Source organism: Lacerta agilis, chromosome 3 (assembly GCF_009819535.1).
Source record: "Lacerta agilis isolate rLacAgi1 chromosome 3, rLacAgi1.pri, whole genome shotgun sequence".
Lineage (NCBI taxonomy): Eukaryota > Metazoa > Chordata > Lepidosauria > Squamata > Lacertidae > Lacerta > Lacerta agilis.
This window is the reverse complement of record NC_046314.1, coordinates 783,941-804,255: the sequence shown is the minus strand read 5'-3', so window position 1 is coordinate 804,255 and position 20,315 is coordinate 783,941. Positions and strand designations below refer to the sequence as shown.

The window sequence follows — 20,315 nt, the reverse complement described above, 5'->3', positions numbered from 1 at the left end:
GTACCATTGGTCCATGCTTACTCCTGACAGGTCTTTCCAGTGTCTGGTTATGATGTTTCTGGTTGCTGAAAGTAGGTGGGTTATAAGTTCTTTGTAGTCTAAGTGGGCATTATTGTCTTGGAAGTTGTTTAGTAAGGCCAATTCTGGGATGATTTCTAATACTTGCTTGGTTATTTTAAATGTTTCTCGTATGGTTGTTGTCCAGAATAGTTGGATTTTGGGGCACTCCCACCACATGTGGAGGTGCACCCTCTCCAGCATTTTGGTGAGGTTCCTGGGCGTATAACACCAATTTTCTTGGTGTTAGGTACCACCTGTAGGTGAGTTTCAGAGTGAGTTCTTTTCTTTTCATTGATATGGATTTAAAGGGGGGTTTGGACCACATTCTGGTCCATTGAGTGGAGTTAATCTAATAGCCTATGTCAGTGTTTTTCAACCACTGTTCCGCGGCACACTAGTGTGCTGCGAGATGTTGCCTGGTGTACCGTGGGAAAAACGTCCCGGCCGTTGTTGTTGCCTTCCTTCAGCCCGTTAAAGTGACTGGGAAATGGGCCAACGCGGGGCGAGGGGCGGGGCCGGCAACGTGCTATAAAGACGCGAAGGCGTGTCTGGTGATGGCACTTGGTGGTGTGCGCGTGCGTGAGATTTCGGCGGCGCGAGGAGGGCGGGTTGGTCTCGCTGCCACCGCCGCCTCCCCCCCAACCGCCTCGCTTGGCTGCGCTGCTCGGCCGGCGCCCTGAGGGGACGTGGCGGGTAAGTAGCGGGCACGAGGCAGCTCTGGTGGTCAAGCAAGGGAAGAGGTTTGAAAGCGGCAAGAGGGAGGCTGGAGCGGCGGCGGCGGTTTTCTGAAGGGAGCCCCATCGTCCCCAAGTCTGCAGGAGGAAGGAGCAGGCTCGCTTTCTGAGGCCGCCTTAGCGGGGCTTCCAGAGGAGGTGGCGCTGGGTCCTGTGGGTGCGGATATCCTTGGCTGCTATTGTATTTTTGCTCGGTTTTTGTTTTTGTGTCGATTTTACTTAGTCTTTATTGAACTGTTAACATTGGCACATAGGTGCGTGTGTAAGAGAAGTAATAAACTGATTCAGCGTGTTCACCTACTGCTGGATAAATAACGCCCATTCACAAGGCAAGCAGATGGTGTACAGGTGGCAGTTTAGGAATTGCGAGATTGCCATGGGTGTGAATTGTGAATATACGATATTGCACAGGTATGTGGACAACCACTGCCGTGAATTGTACACAAGATCATCACAAAAAAGGGAAACACCACATTGGCTGGGCTCTCAAGTGTGGCATGGCAGTTAATTATATCATGCCAGGATGTCTCAGGAGCTTCTCCACTCATGTCTTTGTCACAAAAAGTCACTCAGGTACAAGACTAGAGTCCCTCAGACCTTACTTGGGGCTGGACTATATTTTGAAAAAAATATGAACAAATTCCTATGCCCCACAAATAACCCAGAGATGCATTTTAAATAAAAGGACAGGTTCCAATTCTGTAAAAACACGCTGATTCCTGGACCATCCGCGGGCAGCATTTAGAAGGTGATTGGGCCACATCCGGCCCCCGGGTCTTAGTTTGGGGACCCCTGCTCTTAAGTCCAAGAATTATAAAATACTTTATTTGTGTTTATTTGATTCCTATTCAAGAGAATTACTTTATATATAGTCAATATAGGCACAGAGTTAATTTTTTTAACATTTTCTAATGGTGGTGTGCCTTGTGATTTTTTTCATGAAACAAGTGTGCCTTTGCCCAAAAAAGGTTGAAAAACACTGGCCTATGTCATCCTCTCATTGCTTTTTTGATTGCGTCTAGGGAGTTCATGGGGGTTTGGAGTAGTATTTTGTATATTGTGGATACCATTCCTCTGCCGTGTCCCTTTGTTGTTAGGAGGATGTTTTCAAAGGTTGTCAGGGGCCTAGTTGCTGCTGATTTTACTGCTGGGTTGTTTAAGAAGGCATGTAGTTGGTGATGTGTTAACCAGTGTCTTGTAGTTTGTCTTGTATTTCTTGTGTTGACAAAGGTTTGTCATTTTTATTGAAGTCTGTTAGGCAATATAAGCCTCTGGTTTGACAGGTTTTGATCTGGAGGTTTTGTGCTGCATGGTGAAATAATGGGTGGTACGCCAGAGGTATTAGTGGGGATGGGGTTGGGGATAGTTTGCCTATCACTGTTTTCCATGCTTTGAGCATGGTTTGTGTGTACCTGTTAAGTGTTGTGGGGATTTTCCTTAGTTTGTTTGGGAGGAGAGGGTATGCAGTGGTGCAGGTATTTTCAATTGTGTCCCTTTCTGGGTGTCTCCATTGTTTTCATCTTCTAGTATATATGGGATTATATGGCATATTTGGTTGGCAGGAAGGACATAGTTGAGAATTATATGAAAGTCTTTTTTAAGGATAGCAGGTGCAATAAATACATGTCGCCCAAAGGATTACATTTTTAAAGGTCTTGCACTGTTGATGTACTTTGATTTGAGACTTTAGTTACACACCATTAGTGTGAAAAATGTCTCTGGGTCACCTTTACAAGCAATTACTATAACCAAGTTTAGCAGATAATACCAAAGCAGGGCAGCAATTTACTACAAATGCAAATGAAAGCTTCTAATAAAGGCATGACCTTGGAAAGAAGGTAACTGAAATCCATGGAGCAGAGAAAGGTGACAACGTATTGACAGCAAGTCTCCCACAACATGCACTCAATAGGGCAAAATAAACTTACACGAAAACTGATTAGTAGTAGACACAGAACTCCCACAAAATGCATTAATTCCACAATCAAAACAAAAACTACAATACTCTTAGAGCAATCACCCTTAGAGCAACAGCAACTATACATTCCTGTTAACAGAATATGGCGCACCTCTCCTCACTCCCTGGCCTCTGCTGCGTTGACAAAGCTTCGATTCAGAGATCTACAGAATGACCCCTGCAGAGAATCAAAACCCGCCCTTTTGGAGGAGGAAACAGAAAGAGATTTACTACAGCAACTACCATGGTAATCGGTCATAACTGGAAGCAGAGACCAACCACAACTGAGGAATGGGATGACTAGAAACTGGAAAACCCAGAACAAGTATGGGGCAAAAGGTTTACTAAACGAATCAGTTCTGCTGCATCATCACAAAAGATTATTATATCATTTTGGTAAAAGAAAAGGTAAAGGTAAAGGACCCCTGACAGTTAAGTCCAGTCGCAGACAACTCTGGGGTTGGGGCGCTCATCTCGCTTTACAGGCTGAGGGAGCTGGCGTTTCTCTGCAGACAGTTTTCCTGGGTCATGTGGCGAGCAGGACTAAGCCGCTTCTGGTGAAACCAGAGCAACGCACGGAAACGCTGTTTATCTTCCTGCCGGAGCAGTACCTATTTATCTACTTGCACTTTGACGTGCTTTCAAACTGCAAGGTTGGCAGGAGCAGGGACTGAGCCACCTATTTCATACATGGAAACAGCAGGGAGTCAAGCCTGTGAAGTTTTGATGCAGTGCTTGATAAGCTTCATCAATAATTTTTAACTCTCTTGGTCCAGTGCCCATATAGATAAAACATTAAGAAGTGTTTAAGTTTTGAAGAGTGAGTCAGTTTTGAGAGCCCATTTATCGGTCAGAGATGGCACCATCCTTCCATTGCCACAACATCTTGGGCACAAGGGACATGGAAGGCCCCTTCGTTCCCTCCGGTGTCTTATGAGCTCCAAGACAAGCTGAGCCTGTTTCAAAAGCCTGGTCGTGGGGCTGGAATGACCAACATGAGGGATTGTTTCAGTTGAGTGGAGAGCTTTTGAACTGACCTTTCATGCAGAAGCCATTCCTCCCTAGTTTTTCAGAGCCTCATGATTAATTAGTCACTTCCTAAATGTTCTTCTCATTCAGGAAATGAAAGGTCATACCAATTAATAAGATCAAGTCAGCTTCTGTTATACATCAGCACACACAAGTATAATAGAGATGAGACACACAAGCAATACCGTAAATAAATACGGAACTAGGTCTGCACCTGCAGCTTCACCTCTTTGTAAGGGAAACTATGAATGACAGTTACGTCAACTAGCTGCTTTAACTATCTCTCGCTGATTTTTGGATTCTCAACCATTTATTTATACATAAGCACTTCATTGTTTTTGGTATAACATAACAATGATTTCATAAACAATGTTTATTACAGTTAGACAAATACAACAACATAGGGAAAAAATAATAATATAATAATAATAATAATTTATTATTTATACCCCGCCCATCTGGCCGGGTCTCCCCAGCCACTCTGGGCGGCCTACAACAGTCTTGTGGCTCCGTAAAAATGTTGTCCATTCTCTGCCCTGCCATTTCCACCAGTTCTGAAATGTGCATGATGTATTACTGCACTTGCAGCTTCCAGACCTTTTTCAAAGGGAGACCAGAACTCTACATGGGAGTTGACAAGGGCCTGCAACACCCTGGCAAGGCTATCTTCATCCAGGAACACCCATAGCCAGCCAAGCAGACAGAGCTGGAAATAGGCACTCCTAGAGGTCAAAGCCACCTAGGCCTCAAATGGCAAAACTCAACCCAGGAGTCACCCCATATTAAGATCCTATTTGTGCAGGGGGAGTGCAACATTACCAGGAACCCCCAGTTCCCAGACATGAGAAGCTCCCGCCAAAAGTGCCTCCACCTGATGTTTGTACCACATGATTTTATACAGATGTTATGTAGACAGAAAAGAACCTTACTGCTCTGTGCTGCTGCCTCCATCTTTTTCTTAAAACAAAACTATGATATTTTTCTTCTTTAATATGAGCATTGACCAATTCACTGGGGGATAAATACAAAGCCATGAAATTTGTGTTCTGCACCACTCTGCAAACGCTTCAGGAAATTATTTAAATGATTAAAGACATAGTAAGCCAATCAGTACAGATTTCAACCAGAAATTGTACTGAGTGTAAAACACCACATACATAGAATCACAGAATCCTAGAGTTGGAAGAGACCACAAGGGCCATCCAGTCCAACCCCCTGCCAAGCAGGAAACACCATCAAAGCATTCCTGACAGATGGCTGTCAACCCTCTGCTTAAAGACCTCCAAAGGAGGAGACTCCACCACACTCCTTGGCAGCAAATTCCACTGTCAGGAAGTTCTTCCTAATGTTTAGGTGGAATCTTCTTTCTTGTAGTTTGAATCCATTGCCCCGTGTCCACTTCTCTGGAGCAGCAGAAAACAACCTTTCACCCTCCTTTATATGACATCCTTTTCTATATTTGAACATGGCTATCATATCCCCCCTTAACCTTCTCTTCTCCAGGCTAAACATACCCAGCTCCCTAAGCCGTTCCTCATAAGGCATCGTTTCCAGGCCTTGGACCATTTTGGTTGCCCTCTTCTGGACGCGTTCCAGCTTGTCCGTATCCTTCTTGAACTGTGGTGCCCAGAACTGGACACAGTATTCCAGGTGAGGTCTGACCAGAGCAGAATATAGTGGTACTATTACTTCCCTTGATCTAGACGCTATACTCCTATTGATGCAGCCCAGAATTGCATTGGCTTTTTTAGCTGCTGCATCACACTGTTGACTCATGTACATACAGACATTCATCAGCTTGTAGAATTGGTAGGTTTTTTCCTGTTTCTTTTTTCTTTTCTTTTTTGGTAAAGTTTATTATCGTTATTAATTCATTTTATAATACGGTACATATAAAACGAAGAGAACAATTAGAACAACAGAAAAAATTAAAAGATGGAAAACTAAACTATAAAATAGGCACATAGAACAAGATGTTGCACAAGAGTTAAAGTAATAATGTCCAAGTAAAGAGGTTTCTTTCCTATTTCTGATCTCCATGCAAGCAAACATATAAACAGCCACCAATCTTTGAACACCTATTCTATTTCCCTCAATGAAGAAAGTTTTTCGGGGGTTTTTAATCCCTGTTTAGCTGGAAGACATTTGTCAAACAGATTTCTCATCAGACTCATTTGACAGGTTTCATAAATAACAATTTTTCAAAAGCACAAATCGAACTTCTGAAATGGAACGTTTGTATGGGACAGAGAGCCTGGAAGGGAACAGGTGCAGGGAGAGTCCCATTATACACCTTCAGTAAATTCACAACAAATGCAAAAGCTGGAACAAAACTGGAATCCCTTTGAAGCACTGCTCCTTCGGCCGTGTCACTCGCACAAGCCCCACTAGCCCCACAGCTGCAGCCCAGTTACCTGGGAGTAAGCCTCACTGAACACAGCAGGATTTACTGCTCAGTGGGTATGCATAGAATTATGCTATCTTTTATTCCGAAAGCCAATATAGTTTTTTCATAGTCTGTAAATTTCCAAATCATTTTTGTGCACTGTGCATTTTTGGTAAGAGTTGTCATTCCTTTGTCATATTTCTTTTCTGTGGTTTAATTATTTACATACTAGCTTAGCTTTGTGATTATATACTACATATAAATTACTTTTTTATTTTTTAAACTATCTGTGGAAAGTTGTGGAAGTCCTAGGGATGCTGTGGCAGCGTGGCCTCAGTGGCTGGCTCCTTCTCCTCTTGCTGCTGCAGAGGGGAAAGAGGGGGGGGAGAAGGCCCTGGCCGGGGGGGGGGGCAGCAAGAGGAGGAGGAGCCACCCGCTGCCGTGTTCCTGATGTGACGTCGGAACGCTATGGACAATGTCAGCCCCAATCTCCCTCCCGTTGGCGCCTCTTGCCTCCAAGAATGTTTGTAGCTGTCCTACCACGGCCCTCTCCACCAGCTCCCCCCAAAGTGGGTATTTGTAGCTGCTCAATAGTTGCTCCGGTCCAAACAGGTCCACAGCCAGTTTCTTTAGGAGCTGCTGCATCGCTGCCTCTTTCAACGCAGCAGGGACCCCCCTCTCAGGCATTCTGGGAAGGGTGGGTGTTGGATGGAGTTGTCACTTACTTTCCTTAATAACTGTATGAAATGACTAAGGCTCTGGTTTTTAATTGTATGCATTTATTGAAGAGTCTCATAGTGCTTGGATCTCTGCAGCTTCTCAGCTTAGCAACCACTGCCTAGAATGACCATAAGAGGATATCACATCACAAGTGCCTGAAAATCCTTGGCTGAAATTATCAGAAGAGAATGAGATGATATCCAAGTTCCTTCCAACTCTAAATTCTCTGTTCCATGCCCACTTTCCGTACAAGAGTTGTATGCAAATCTGCTATGCAAACCGTTGGCATCTAATTTAATGTCTAGATTCAGCCTCAGAACATATTAACTTTGAATAGATGAGAGTACCACTGAGCAAGCGTAAAGTGTATTATTTTCATTTGTGAATGCAGACTAATAGTTTCAAGGAAGTAACGTGATTTATACTAAAATGGCTAACATCTAATTTCATTTTTAAAGAAACCTGTACCTGGGCATAAGCAGCTTCTACAAATAATGACAAATGTTCTATCTAAGACAGTAAATTGTTAGCAGGTATATTCCCAGGGACCTTATGACATGCAACCAGAAGCTGCATTTGCTTCTAAATTTATTGAAAAGTTGATCATTTGGTCGGTCCAGTTGTAAACAAAGCCTGCAGCAGAGATGGAGCGGGCTTCCAAATGTCTAGGCGTTTCACTTCCATTTTTTCCCTTTCTAATTCTTGCTGCTTCTCCTTTACACGGAAAGGGGTGCTAGAGAGGGAGGCCACAATGGGGAGGATGAAAAACACACAAATTAATTGTAGAGTTTCACTGCCACAACAGAGTGAATTCAAAGCTGTGCACCCAAAGTTCATGCTCCTTGGCATGTAAATACACATGTAGGTGACTCATAAAACTCACCTCAAAAAGCAGACAGGCATTACAAGCTCAGAAATTTGTGCTTTGTCTACTCAGAATAACAGTATTAGAGAAATGTCGTCGCTGGTTCTACTTTAGGCATGCTTTTCACCTGGGACTGCTGCCTAAGCTCCTTGAGGCTCTTTGTCCCCTCCCTTCCCCTCATGTCAAAGGCAGGGCTTTTGGTGGAATCTGAAGGGCAAGAGCTACAGACCTGTTGCTTTTTGCATGTGGTTTGAAGCTTCAGATCTCTGCAAGGGGAGCAAGAGCCCAGGGTATTCCACCAAACAGGGAAGGTACTTAATTTTTTTTCCACCTGGAAAAATGATGTCAGACAATCTGGATCTTTGAAAGAATCTGCTGCCCTGACTCTACGGAGATAGCCCAGAAGTGACCAATTCCCCATGGGTGAAAAGCAAGGAGGACTAAAGAAAGAGGACAATGCCAAAGAGTGGCAAATGTTGCTTGAAAATAAGTTCAATCCATTATTAGAATTACCCACAGATATGGATTATTTGGGGGCAGAAGCAGAATGACTGGAATATTTGCTGTCCTCCCACTATGATAAAAAAGGCAATGTTGCCAGTACAACTGATCAACCTTCACTGCTTCATGTTTACATCATCAGTTCCTCTCAACTGGAAAGTCAGTGGTGCTCAATCCCAACAAAGCCTGAGCAAAGGAAGTAACCTGATATTTGCAGATATAATGCCTCGGCTGAGATGGTAACAGAATCACTAGGAGCTATTAAACTTGGTCAAATGGAGTCTCCTTCTTTGGAGGTCTTTAAGCGGAGGCTTGACAGCCATCTGTCAGGAATGCTTTGATGGTGTTTCCTGCTTGGCAGGGGGTTGGACTGGATGGCCCTTGTGGTCTCTTCCAACTCTATGATTCTATGAAATGCCCCAAAAGAAGCCTGCTATAGGTCCTAGTGTTCCACCAGTTCTCTTGGGATCCAATAGGGCAATACAGTAGATCCATTAGCAGTCAGACTGCAGAAAGAGAAAAAGTTGGCTCCTTCTGAGCTACAGGCATTCCCTGATGAGGTTGAGGAAGAACTGTTCAGTTCCTTCAAAATGACTTTGGCCACAAGGCACTAAGATATCGTAAATTGACTGAGGAAAGATACAAGTAAAAGGTCAAAAGTCAAAAATACAACACAAAGCTAGTGAAACAGTAGAACAAAGCTTATAGAAACAAGAATCAGGAATTCAGGAAAATGAAGGAAGAATGCATGTTGTGGGTCAGGACAAGTTGCTGCTTCACAAATGGCAGAGGCAGGTGCACAGCAGCACAAACAGAATTTCCGCAGGTGATAATAGTTGCTATGCACAAAATCTGGATGTTCACAGAAACTGTAGTTAATCTACAATTTACTGTTTGTTGCTATACTATCATTAGTGCTACCAAAAGTAGCTCCCATAAAGAGAGGCAGACCAAGAAGCGGCAGACCCTTTGAGAGCCACAACATCCTAAGACGCAGTAACTCCTCTAGAATCTCTTGGCCCTATTGCATGGTCTCTCCTGGTGAAAATACAATGCTTGCCACTTATTCAGCACTTATTCTACCTCAGAGTTCCTCATTTAATAAATCTGCAAAATGAATATCCAAGTCCGCAGGTTGTATCAATAGTATATTTTAGTGTCTGAACTGATGACTTGGGCTGCAATGAGTCTTAACCAGACTCATATTGAATTCAGTAGGATTTGCTTCTGAGCAAGTTAGGATTCTGCTTTTGGGTGCCTTAATTAGTATGGAGAAGGTCTTTTTGGAGGAAGAGCATAGGAGGAGGAGGAGGGTTGTTGTTGTTGTTGTTGTTTTTGTTGTTGTTGTTATCAATTTACATCCCACGCTTCCTCCCAAAGCACCCCAGGCTGAGCAATCAGACCTCAAAGGACTGGGGAACTGTTGTTTTTGCTGCAAAAGACTATCAGGGCTACCTCTTTGGAAATTCATTAACTGTGCAAGGGAGCACACAGGAAAACTGATTTATTTGCAAGTATCTCTTGATGACTGAGCTATATGCATGTATTGTAGTTTATAATATACGATTTTTAAAACTCCATATATCAGACAACAAAACAGAAGACAGACTTGTAAAAAATAAAACTGCAGCAGATTGGAAATACCAGCTGGAAGTGGGAATGAATTTTGGAACCACCTGAGGCACATCCATATAACCCTAAGTAAATGTAGAGAGGATTTCATGAGGCCTGTGCAAGAGGCATTTGTGCAGCACAGCAGAGTTAAAGGTTTCAAAAATGCAAATGATCTTGCACTAACATTTTTGTGCTCATCTCCAACATGATCTGTCAATCAAAGGAGAAATCCACTGTATATTCAAGTCAATCAAAGGGAGTTTTAGGCAAAAAAAAAGGATTGCATATTTTAAATGCCTCTTTATATAAGTCCCTTTTATATTCTCGCTATAAGCTGCAAAGGGCTTTAGCCACCACAGGAGGGAGGTAAAGCTACAGTTTTCTAGCTTGCACAATGGAAACTAAAAGAATTGGAAACTAAAATCAAGGAAGTAGAACAATGAAATATACCCTCCTCTCTTTTACACTATAAATTTATAAAACCTCCTAACTCCAAGGTCAGATTGTATTCTATTCTATTCTATTCCAGCTGTTTCAGGATTGGAGAAGTGTTTTCTAAGGCCATTTCACATGAAACAAAATAGCCTAACAAAAAGTTACTGTTGTTAGTGTGTCAGGTGTGTGTGTGTGTGATTAACACAAGTATTTTACAACAAATAAGGCTGGTTTACATCATTTCCTACAAGAAAGGCCTTCATCTTGCATGAAGAATCCTAGAGGGCCCTGGCATCCTGCTGCCGGAGGCGCTGTGAAGCAAAGTACTGGTAGCCTACTGAGCTTATCGCATGGTTGGTGTATTAGATGAGGGGCCACATGCATGCTACCCAAAGTCACTCTAGGGCACCCATATCCAACTCCGTCTGCTGAAATATACCCAATGCCTGAGCCTAAGAGCCACCAACACATGTAATCAATCCAGTTGTGGCCATTTGAATTCCAGGTCGCTGTCTGCCTGAGTCTGTACTCCACACTTTGCCTTCGAATGAGAGCGGGGGGGGGGGACACTGCGACTGGGACTGCAATTGCTGGTCCTTATATCTGGCTGTTGAATACTGTACTAGGTTTTAATACGCTCGTTTTTTGTTTTAGTTATATTGAATACTTCCTTTTAATACTTTGCTAATTTCCTTTATTTGTTAGTTGGACCTCAAGATATAATAAATCACCAACTGAATCACATATACAAAAGTAAATGGTTACTTCCTCAGTTTTTCGTTGCAAGTTTAACAGCTGGCTTGACCTCTTCGTGTCATGCTTAAAATAAGCTCTTAAAAAATCTCTTTACTAGAGTTGCAAGTGACTCTTAAGTGCTTCACCAAAAGCCCCTGAAAGCATAATCTGGATGCTCTGTGACTTAGTTCTACAGATGAACATCTGAACCAGGACAGTGGCATATCAATTTCCCTTGCCGCTCTCTAGCTAGGGACGGAGAGGCTAAGGTTTGCATTTAAAGGTGAATCTACTGAATTCACACTTTTCAATGAGAGCCAAAACTCAGTCATTATGCAAATTTTGCACTTATCCAAATTTTGCAATTATCCAACCAACCCATGCATTGTATTAGGAGAAATTGCTTGCAAAAATGTGTATATTAGTTGAAACTGCATATGAAACTGTGTTTATTAGGCTAAATTAACACAAAGCGCTGACTGAAAAATGAGAAGCAGAGAGAACTGAAATTGGCATATCTTTCCCTTTTCTCCAAAGGTAGGATTACTTTGTTTGTTTTAAAGCATAAAACAATAAAAGCATACAATGGCAAATTATTAAATGAAATACTAGATACCTACCAAGGAACTCCTGGCAAGTGCTGCAGAGGAATAAATGTATCTGACTGCTTTATATACTTGGAACTATTAAAAAGAAAAGAAAAGCCATTTGTACTTAGGGAACAGTCACATCATTGATATTGATTTGATTTGTTTTGATATTGCATGTGCAAAATCCTTATGCAGTTGCTATGAGGTGCAAGTTCTTTCAATAATAGAACCCACATTTCTTGTTCAAGACTATAGAAGATATATGGATTTATTTTTTCTTGGCAATAAAATGAGTTCACTTGTAAAAATTGCCTCTGAGCTTCTACAAGTTTGGAAATTTCTCTATTTAAATCTATGGCTTTTTGCTTTGGTTCCAGAAAGTCACATTCAGGTCACCATAGACGTCAAATATTTCTCACAATATATGTACTTAGATAGACTGCAGATTGTTTTTTAGAAATCTCTATTGAAAATAGCGAAACAATAGCATAAATGCCAGCAGCCACATCAAACGTCATTATCACAAAATCTCTAGCTTCTTAATACTCCTTTCTTTTCACGGGCGTTGTCATGCACGGGTGTCCTGTCTGTCTTTTGTAAAAGGACCATCAAAAATATGCTTAGGAGATATCTGCAAGTCACAGTAACAGTTTCAATTTTTTGCCAATGAAATTTATAATGTGGTGGGACTGTTTTGTCTTTGCCCGTTCCTTTAGTAAAATCAATTAGTTAATAAAATGAAACCATGGCATCATACAATAAATCCACTTCAAACTGGCCTCTTACCTCCTTTGAGATGGTATGTGATACATTCCATTGCCACCTTGCAGTTTTTGTCTCTCCCCCCACCCCATATTAGTTCTGCAGCATTTTCTCAATGTTGTGAGATGAACAATCCAGCAGCCAGCAGCTGCATTATCATTATCAAAAACAGATAATGGAGGAGGCGCTGGCCAGGCTTGGGCGGGGGGGAGGGATGGGCGAGCAGCAGCTTCTCCGCTGTAGCAGAGAGGTGCTGCTTGCCCCCTACACCACCCCCCGGCCCCCGCTAAAGCAGGCTTTGGCGGGGGGCGGAAGGTGGTCTCACCTAGGGCGCAAGAAACCCTAGCACTGGTCCTGTTGATGGCCAACAGGGACACAAAAGACATGAGTTAATGCCCGTAAGACAACTGTCGTGCTGATGGCAAGAATCTGAGTTAAACAATGTAAAGACAGATCTGTGTGTCTCCTTTGGGAAGACAAAGATTTACAGGACCAGTCTGACAATATTTTATTCCACTATCAAGCTGTAATTTCCTCTCCAAGTTCCCCTTCCCATTGTAATCTTAAGCTTATGAAAGACTTGTGCATTAGCATCTAACATTAAGCTATACATTTTTGAAATGAAACCTTTGCTATGCTGAACAGGGTCTAAAATAAAGGATTCAAAACAATAGCTTGGGCCTTAATAGGGATGTTAGTCATAAAGTAGGATATGGGATGGTGTTGCACTCCAGGGACCTCTCGCCTGCTCTGTGGCTGAGGCTGTGTATAAAAGGTTGGCATGAAAAACAAGCACTGTGTTTTCCAAGGTGGAAGATACAGATACAGGTATTTGCCTAAACAAAAAGGATGGTGAAACAGTAGTACCAAAGGGGAGAGACTTGAAGAAAGTCTAGATCAAGGTGGGGAACCTCCATCCTGCAGCCCTAATTAGAGCTGGCATGGGTCCCAATTTGGGCTGCAAATGCACACCTGACCCTGTACATCACCATGTGCGGGACAGGAAGGGATGCAGCAGCCAAGGAACAATCAGGAATCTTAGAATTATGTCATTTCATTGAGATCAATATTTCAGTCATGTTGGACTCAGGTGCTGTATCTTATTGCATTCGTAGTTTTGTATATGATTCACTTTTTATTAAAGTGTATACGGACGTACCTTGGTTGTCGAATGGAAGTCTGTTTGACATCTGGAAACGTTCAAAAACCAAAGCGCAGCTTCCGATTAGCTGCAGGAGCTTCCTGCACTCAATCGGAATCTGCGTCGGATGTTCGGCTTCCAAAGAACATTAGCAAACTGGAACACTCACTTCCGGGTTTGCGGCGTTCAGGAGCCAAAGCATTCGAGTCACAAGGCATTTGAGAACCAAGGTACGACTGTATATTGTTTAGAGAGATTTATTGCTTAATTGTGTCACTTTAAATGTGGAATGTGATGATCACTGTTATCATCAGCCATCATAGGGTTGAGTGTGGAACTTGCCTCCCAAAATTCACTGGAGGCACGGTTGGTCCCAATTTGTGGAAGTCTTTGCTTTGTTCTGGATAGGCATACGGGTGGTCTCCCAGTGTCACCAATGGAATACCATTTCTGGAGGCATCTTCAGTCACTGTGATGACAAACAAAAACACAACTAGATAGGACACTGGGGTCAAAAGTTTAGTTTCTGCCATTTGACAGTAGAAAAAGATCCATTTGAGTCATGCACATAGATAACATTAATTTAAAGCTATGTATGCCACTATAGGGATGCGGGTGGTGCTGTGGGTTAAACCAGAGCCTAGGTCTTGCCGATCAGCAGGTTGGCGGTTCGAATCCACGCAACGGAGTGAGCTCCTGTTGCTCAGTCCCAGCTCCCGCCAACCTAGCAGTTCGAAAGCACGTCAAAGTGCAAGAAGATAAATAGGTACCACTTCAGCGGGAAAGTAAACAGTGTTTCTGTGCTCTGCTCTGGTTCGCCAGAAGCGGCTTAGTCATGCTGGTCACATGACCCGGAAGCTGTACGCCGGCTCCCTCGGCCAGTAAAGTGAGATGAGCGCCACAACCCCAGAGTCGGACACGACTGGACCTAATGGTCAGGGTTCCCTTTACCCTTTACCTTTATGCCACTATAACCCCTTCCTGGATCACTCCAAGAAGCTATGAGCTGTGCCGTGCAGGGCCACCCAAGACGGACAGGTCATAGCCGAGAGTTTAGACTAAATGTGATACACCTGGAGAAGGAACTGGCAAGCCACTCCAGTATCCCTGCCAAGAAAACTCCAAGGGCATAAAAAAGGAGAAGCTTTGAGAAGAAAGTGAGAGTTTCCAAGGCATGCTCTGGTTCATGGGGTTCACGGAGAGCCGAACATGACTAAGACGACTAAACAACAAATGCCACTGTAAACCTAAAACCACTTTCTTAAATTTTAAATAGAAGCATCTGCAGTACCAAATTATGGTGAAATCTACACAAATATAGAAAACACTGTGAATTTTTTTTTTTTAAACGTTTTGAAAAATACATTGAATTGGGCATAGGTCTCTGTTGCTATCTAGTGTCACATTTGTATATTGCACTTTAAATGTTTTATTTGCAGCTGTGTAGATGAGTCCACAGTCACACTCTTGAAATGCTACAATTCTGACCCATGATGCATGATGCCGTTCTTTAGGAGAGGGTCGGGGGGGGCACAGGGTTGCTCTCACGTGATCTCTTAGTGGTCTTTGATACCTTGGTGGCATTGGATCTGCAACCAATCAGGGCAATGAATAACAGGGAACTAGCAAAAAAGTAAACATTTCAGGCCCACCTTCTGGATCACAAAAATATTCAACCCAAAGCATTTGCTGTATTTAATTCACATATCTATACCTCCATTTTCACGGAGTATAAAGCACCTCACACAACTGAAAGCAAAATTTAAAATAACATGAATAAACAAAAAACAATGTTAAAAGAGCAACAGATTTTGAGAGCCTTGAAGGCTATAGATATGGGGGGAAATGATAATTATCTAACTAAGGGCTTGAAGGTGGCACCCAGTCCCCTAAGAGAGGTTGCGGCCCCTGAACCATCAACATTTCTCATTTGAAGGTTGCTTTATTCTAACAAGTGTCAACTTATCCAATGGATCCACAGCGGTGACAATATGCTGTCAAATGGGTGTGGGTGGGTGTTCACCTCCAGCCCCATTTAAAAATCACTAAAAAGTTTTAAACTATTTGTTCCCACATGTCTCCCATTGCGATACTGTGACGCCAGAGGTTATATACCATATATTACTTATGGCACGCACACACACACCCCACACCCCGCACGCACACACTGTAATGCCAGCCAGCTTTGTGGCTTCCTAAGGAGCCCCCAAGTGGTACTGTTTGAATTGTTTTATATTATCTATCTATATTTACAGACCACTCTTGTGGGGCCCCGATGCAATTTGGTGATGCCAAAATGTTTTGTGACACCCCTCCCATCATTCCTCCTTTTTTTAAAATAGCAAATTTGGGGCACATACACTTTGACATCCCCACTTTCAGCTGTGGCTCACAGAGACTTAACCTCAGTGCAGTTTTGGGCCTGAAAAAAGTTAAGTGAACTATACTTGGAAAAATGAAAAGGAGACAAAACTCACATGCAGGGGCGTAGCAAGGTAAATTGGAACCAGGGGGGGGCAAAAAAAAAATTGTCCCCCCCCCAGGCATGGGAAGGTCAGGTGGTACCGGTGCAGAAAATTTCTTGTCAACCCCCCCATTGATTATCCCCCCCCCCACAAAAATGGTTTTACGTTATTTCATATTTTCTTACAAAGGAATAAATAACAAGTAATAATAATAAAAACTTTTATTTATATCCCACCCTCCCTGGCTGAAGTCGGGCTCAGGGTGGCTAACATCAGATACATAACAATGGTATAAAATCAAACAATAATTAAATTACCTCCTAAACACATCTCAAAATCAAATTAAAGTCTAATTAGATGGCTTTCCACAGGGTTAGGGTTGGGAACAGTAAGTGTTCTCTGAACTGAAATTTCAGCCTTCATGACATAGGAAAACAGCCAAGTGAACAGCTATTTTGGTGGAGGAGGGTCAAGATATTAACCGATATGCATGAAATTTCATATATAGCTATATAATCCCTAGTATAGTAAGGTAAGACCTTCGGAGCAGGCATTTAAAAAAAAATTTTTTAATAAAAAAATTTTTTCCAAAACAAATTGTTCCTTGATAATTGTCACTCCCTCCATTATGGAACCCGGGGCGCCCCCCCCTTACTATGCCCCTGCTCACATGTGGCTGGTTACACCTTGGAAAATGTGTATGAAAACATGAGAACTGAACCTCATAGTTTTGGTAGCTCAAAACTTTAAGATATTAAGAGAAAGAATTAAAAGAGGTTTCTGTGGTGTTACCATATTTCTTCTTTCCAAAGCACATTTCCACTGTCCTTTCAGTTGTTGTGGTTTTGCTTCTGAGATGTACACCCTCAAAGAAACACTTTTTCCCCGTGTAATAAGTGTGACCAAAGGAACTTGGATAAAATGTCCATTCTGTGTCTGAATTCTCATTATCTCCTAAAGAAGAGAGAGAAATTGTAATAATGACTGAGCTTTCTTTCTTTTTATAGTAATTTGAAATATAAAGAATAATTCAACAACATTTCAAATTTAACATTCAGTCATTCAGCCTACAACCTAGCCCTCCATCCCTCCATGGTTCCCCCAAAATTCCAACTCCTGCTGCATATTATAATTATTCTAAGCCTTCACTTCTTCCCAAAAAATCCCTCCATCATACAGTCGTACCTTGGATCTCAAACGCCTTGCTCCCGAACAAATCAGCTCCCAAACTGTCAAACCCGGAAGTGAGTGTTCTGGTTTTCGAATGATTTTGGAAGCCGAACATCCGGCGTGACTTCTGTGGCTTCCGATTGGCTGCAGGATGCTCCTGTAGCCAATCAGAAGCTGCGCAAGGAGACTCCAGAATGCATTCTGTTCGAGAACCAAAGTACGGCTGGACTTTGCACTGCTGTCCTTTCCCAAATCCTACTTGTGTTTTATCATGTTTTCATGGAGCTTTTAAGGAATCTATCACAAATGTATACATGGCTGCCATGAGGTAGAGGACATCACAACCTCTCTGCTGATTTGCCCCCTGTACACAACGCCCAGACGGAAATTTATATCACCGATTCTTAATTGGCTTCCAGGTCAATCTGCACAGGAAGTGCCCGTTGAACTCCTAGCAGATAAACATCTCTATTGCACACCGCGTGGCCAGATTTGTGCTGGCAGCCAAGAAGTTCCATTCCAGCTATGTGAATGCACTCCAATCTTAAGTTTTAATGTTGTAAATTGTTACAGGTTGCGTTGTACGATTTTAGATGAAAGTTTCCTTTTATTCTCTGTCATCCATTGTAAAGGCCTTTGGCTATAAACAATAAAATTGATTGAATGAGCTTTTAAATAATCTACAAACATTTTCCAGTCCTCCTTAAAGTCTGTCTCTTTTTATCTCTAATTTAACAAGTCAAACTTGCCAGTTCTACATATTCTGTCAAATTCAGCTGCCATTCTTCTCTAGCAGGTAGCACCTCTTCATGTCATTTTTGTGCATACAATATTTGTAGTGCCGTTATTGCATAAAGAAATAGATTTACCTGTTTTGGAGCGACATCTGTTCCAGTTATCCCTAATAAAAAGGCCTCTGTATTTTGGGAGAGTTAGCTTAAGTATCTTTTTTATCTCATTATAGATCATCTCCCAAACGTCTTTAGCCACTTCACATGTCCACCACATGTGAGAAAACAAACCTTCTTTACATTTCCAACAGACATTTGATGCTGATTTATACATCTTTGCCAATTAACATGGTGTTAGGTACCACCTGTATATCATTTTCAGGAAGGTGGCTTTCCTCCTGGACTTGTTCCAGGGCATGGGAATTGGGACCACGGTCTTATAGGACCAAGTCCAGAGAGGAGCAGTGTAGCTTTGAGATCCCCTTACTCTACATGTGCCCCCTCAGCCACTTTGATTGGCGGAATTGGCCCTAAAACAGGTGCCAGGTGACACCTGTTCCGCATTTGTAAGAACTCAGCAGCTGCACTCTGGAACTCCCTGCCTGTTGAGGGAGTTTGCTGTACTCGTTTTGTCTCCTGCTAAAAACATCATTGTTTTCAGAAAGTTGAGGTAGCTTTCATTTGTTGAGCATTTTAACTTGTGTATGGCTTTAAGGTCAAATCCGATTTGTCATGGCCAGTGGCTAGTACAAGAAAGTTATTTGGATTTGGCCTTAAGTAGCCTATGGTTGTGGTTTTTTATCGATGTTATTGTCTGAACAAAGAAACACTTTGAGGTTTCTTACAATCAAGCGGTGTATACATTTTCTGAAACAAATAAAATGTAGACTAGGAATAAATTCTCTGGGAGGGGGAGACGTGGAATCGAGGACCCCAAATCATCAGCAATTTCCCACACAGGCCACCTTGACACAGGCCAGCATTGTAATGCTGCCCCCAACAGGTCATGTTGCCTCCTTTGTTTTGGCTTCCACAAGATGCTGGAGGAAGCTGGTGACAAATGTTTTTGCCATTCCAGCCTGCTAGGACTGCAGTCAAGGCCCCTGTAATGCCACAGAGGAGCAGCCATGGAGAGGGAGGGTGTCACAGTGCCATCTGGGAGTCATTTCCGTGTGAGCTGCTTGGACCGCTGTGCACACTGGGGTGGCTTTATGTCTGGAGACCTTGGCAGAGACCTCCATGCAAACTGCCAGCATTTCGTGGGACTAGTTCTTCAGCTTTACTCACGAGAGGACGTCTTCTGCAGTTGGACCTCCACAAATTGGTCGCTTTCTTTTACCAGATTTGTTTCAGGTGGAGGTTCACTGGAAGGCTTAGGAAGGCTGAAGAGGAATTTTGAGAAGGATCATGCCTGACAAAAACAAAATGGAAGAAAAGGGTCACTTACTTATTAGTCACCAGAATAAACCAATACTGGCTGAATATTATGCATCTGGAACCTACCCAGAAGGCTCTGCTTCTTGGGAGGGCTTACAGGATGGATCTGGATTTTCTTGACTGCCATCGTGCTGGAGGGATGTCAATATTGCGTCTTGTTTCTGGGGCTCAGTGGATTTTCTTGTTGTGTTGCTTAGTTCTGGAAGGCAAGTAGCAATAAATAAACTGAAGTCAGCTGAAGATGCCTAGACACGTGGCAAATAAATAAAAAACACTTCTGACTTTGCAGGACCCTGGTATTATACTTGCAGGAAGAAAACACCCTTTTGTGGAAACATACAAGACTACAACTCTTTTGCCCTGCCTTGACCAATTGCTACGTGTTTCCCTGTACAGGGAGACAGCTAAAGGTAAGGTAAAGGGACCCCTGACCATTAGGTCCAGTCATGTCTGACTCTGGGGTTGTGGCGCTCATCTCGCTTTACTGGCCGAGGGAGCCGGCGTACAGCTTCCGGGTCATGTGGCCAACATGACTAAGCCATTTCTGACAAACCGGAGCAGCACACGGAAACGCCGTTTACTTTCCCGCCAGAGCAGTACCTGTTTATCTACTCGCAGTGGTGCGCTTTCAAACTGCTAGGTTGGCAGAAGCTGGGACAGAACAACAGGAGCTCACTCCGTTGCAGGGATTGAAATTGCCGACCTTCTGATCAGCAAGCCCAAGGGGCTCAGTGGGTTAGATAACAGCGCCACCTGCACCCCTAACTTATTAGCCAGGTTGTAATGAAATGCGGATCACAGCTGACAGAGTCTCAGTTTCTGATAACGTGATCACAAAATGAATAGCTACAAGGCAGTGAATCCCTTCCCTGTGGGTGGCACAAGCGCATAGGAATATGTCTTGTACCAAGTCAGAGCATTTCACACTTTAATTCACTTGTTAAATGCAGCAGTGCAGCAATTAAACATTAAGCCACGGAAAG

At 42.8% G+C, this 20,315-nt stretch overlaps 1 protein-coding gene across 1 annotated transcript in view; it reads right to left on the bottom strand.

Annotated features, from left to right (window-relative positions):
• Positions 1-6,925: 6,925 nt before the first annotated feature.
• The window catches only part of SPATS1 (spermatogenesis associated serine rich 1), a 54,059-nt gene continuing 40,669 nt past the window's right edge, over positions 6,926-20,315 (bottom strand). Inside the window, 6 exon segments of the mRNA XM_033145333.1 lie at positions 6,926-7,619; positions 11,657-11,719; positions 13,872-13,998; positions 16,787-16,948; positions 19,183-19,298; positions 19,399-19,531. Of these exon segments, the coding sequence (XP_033001224.1) occupies positions 7,475-7,619; positions 11,657-11,719; positions 13,872-13,998; positions 16,787-16,948; positions 19,183-19,298; positions 19,399-19,531 (746 nt within the window). The 3' untranslated portion in view covers positions 6,926-7,474.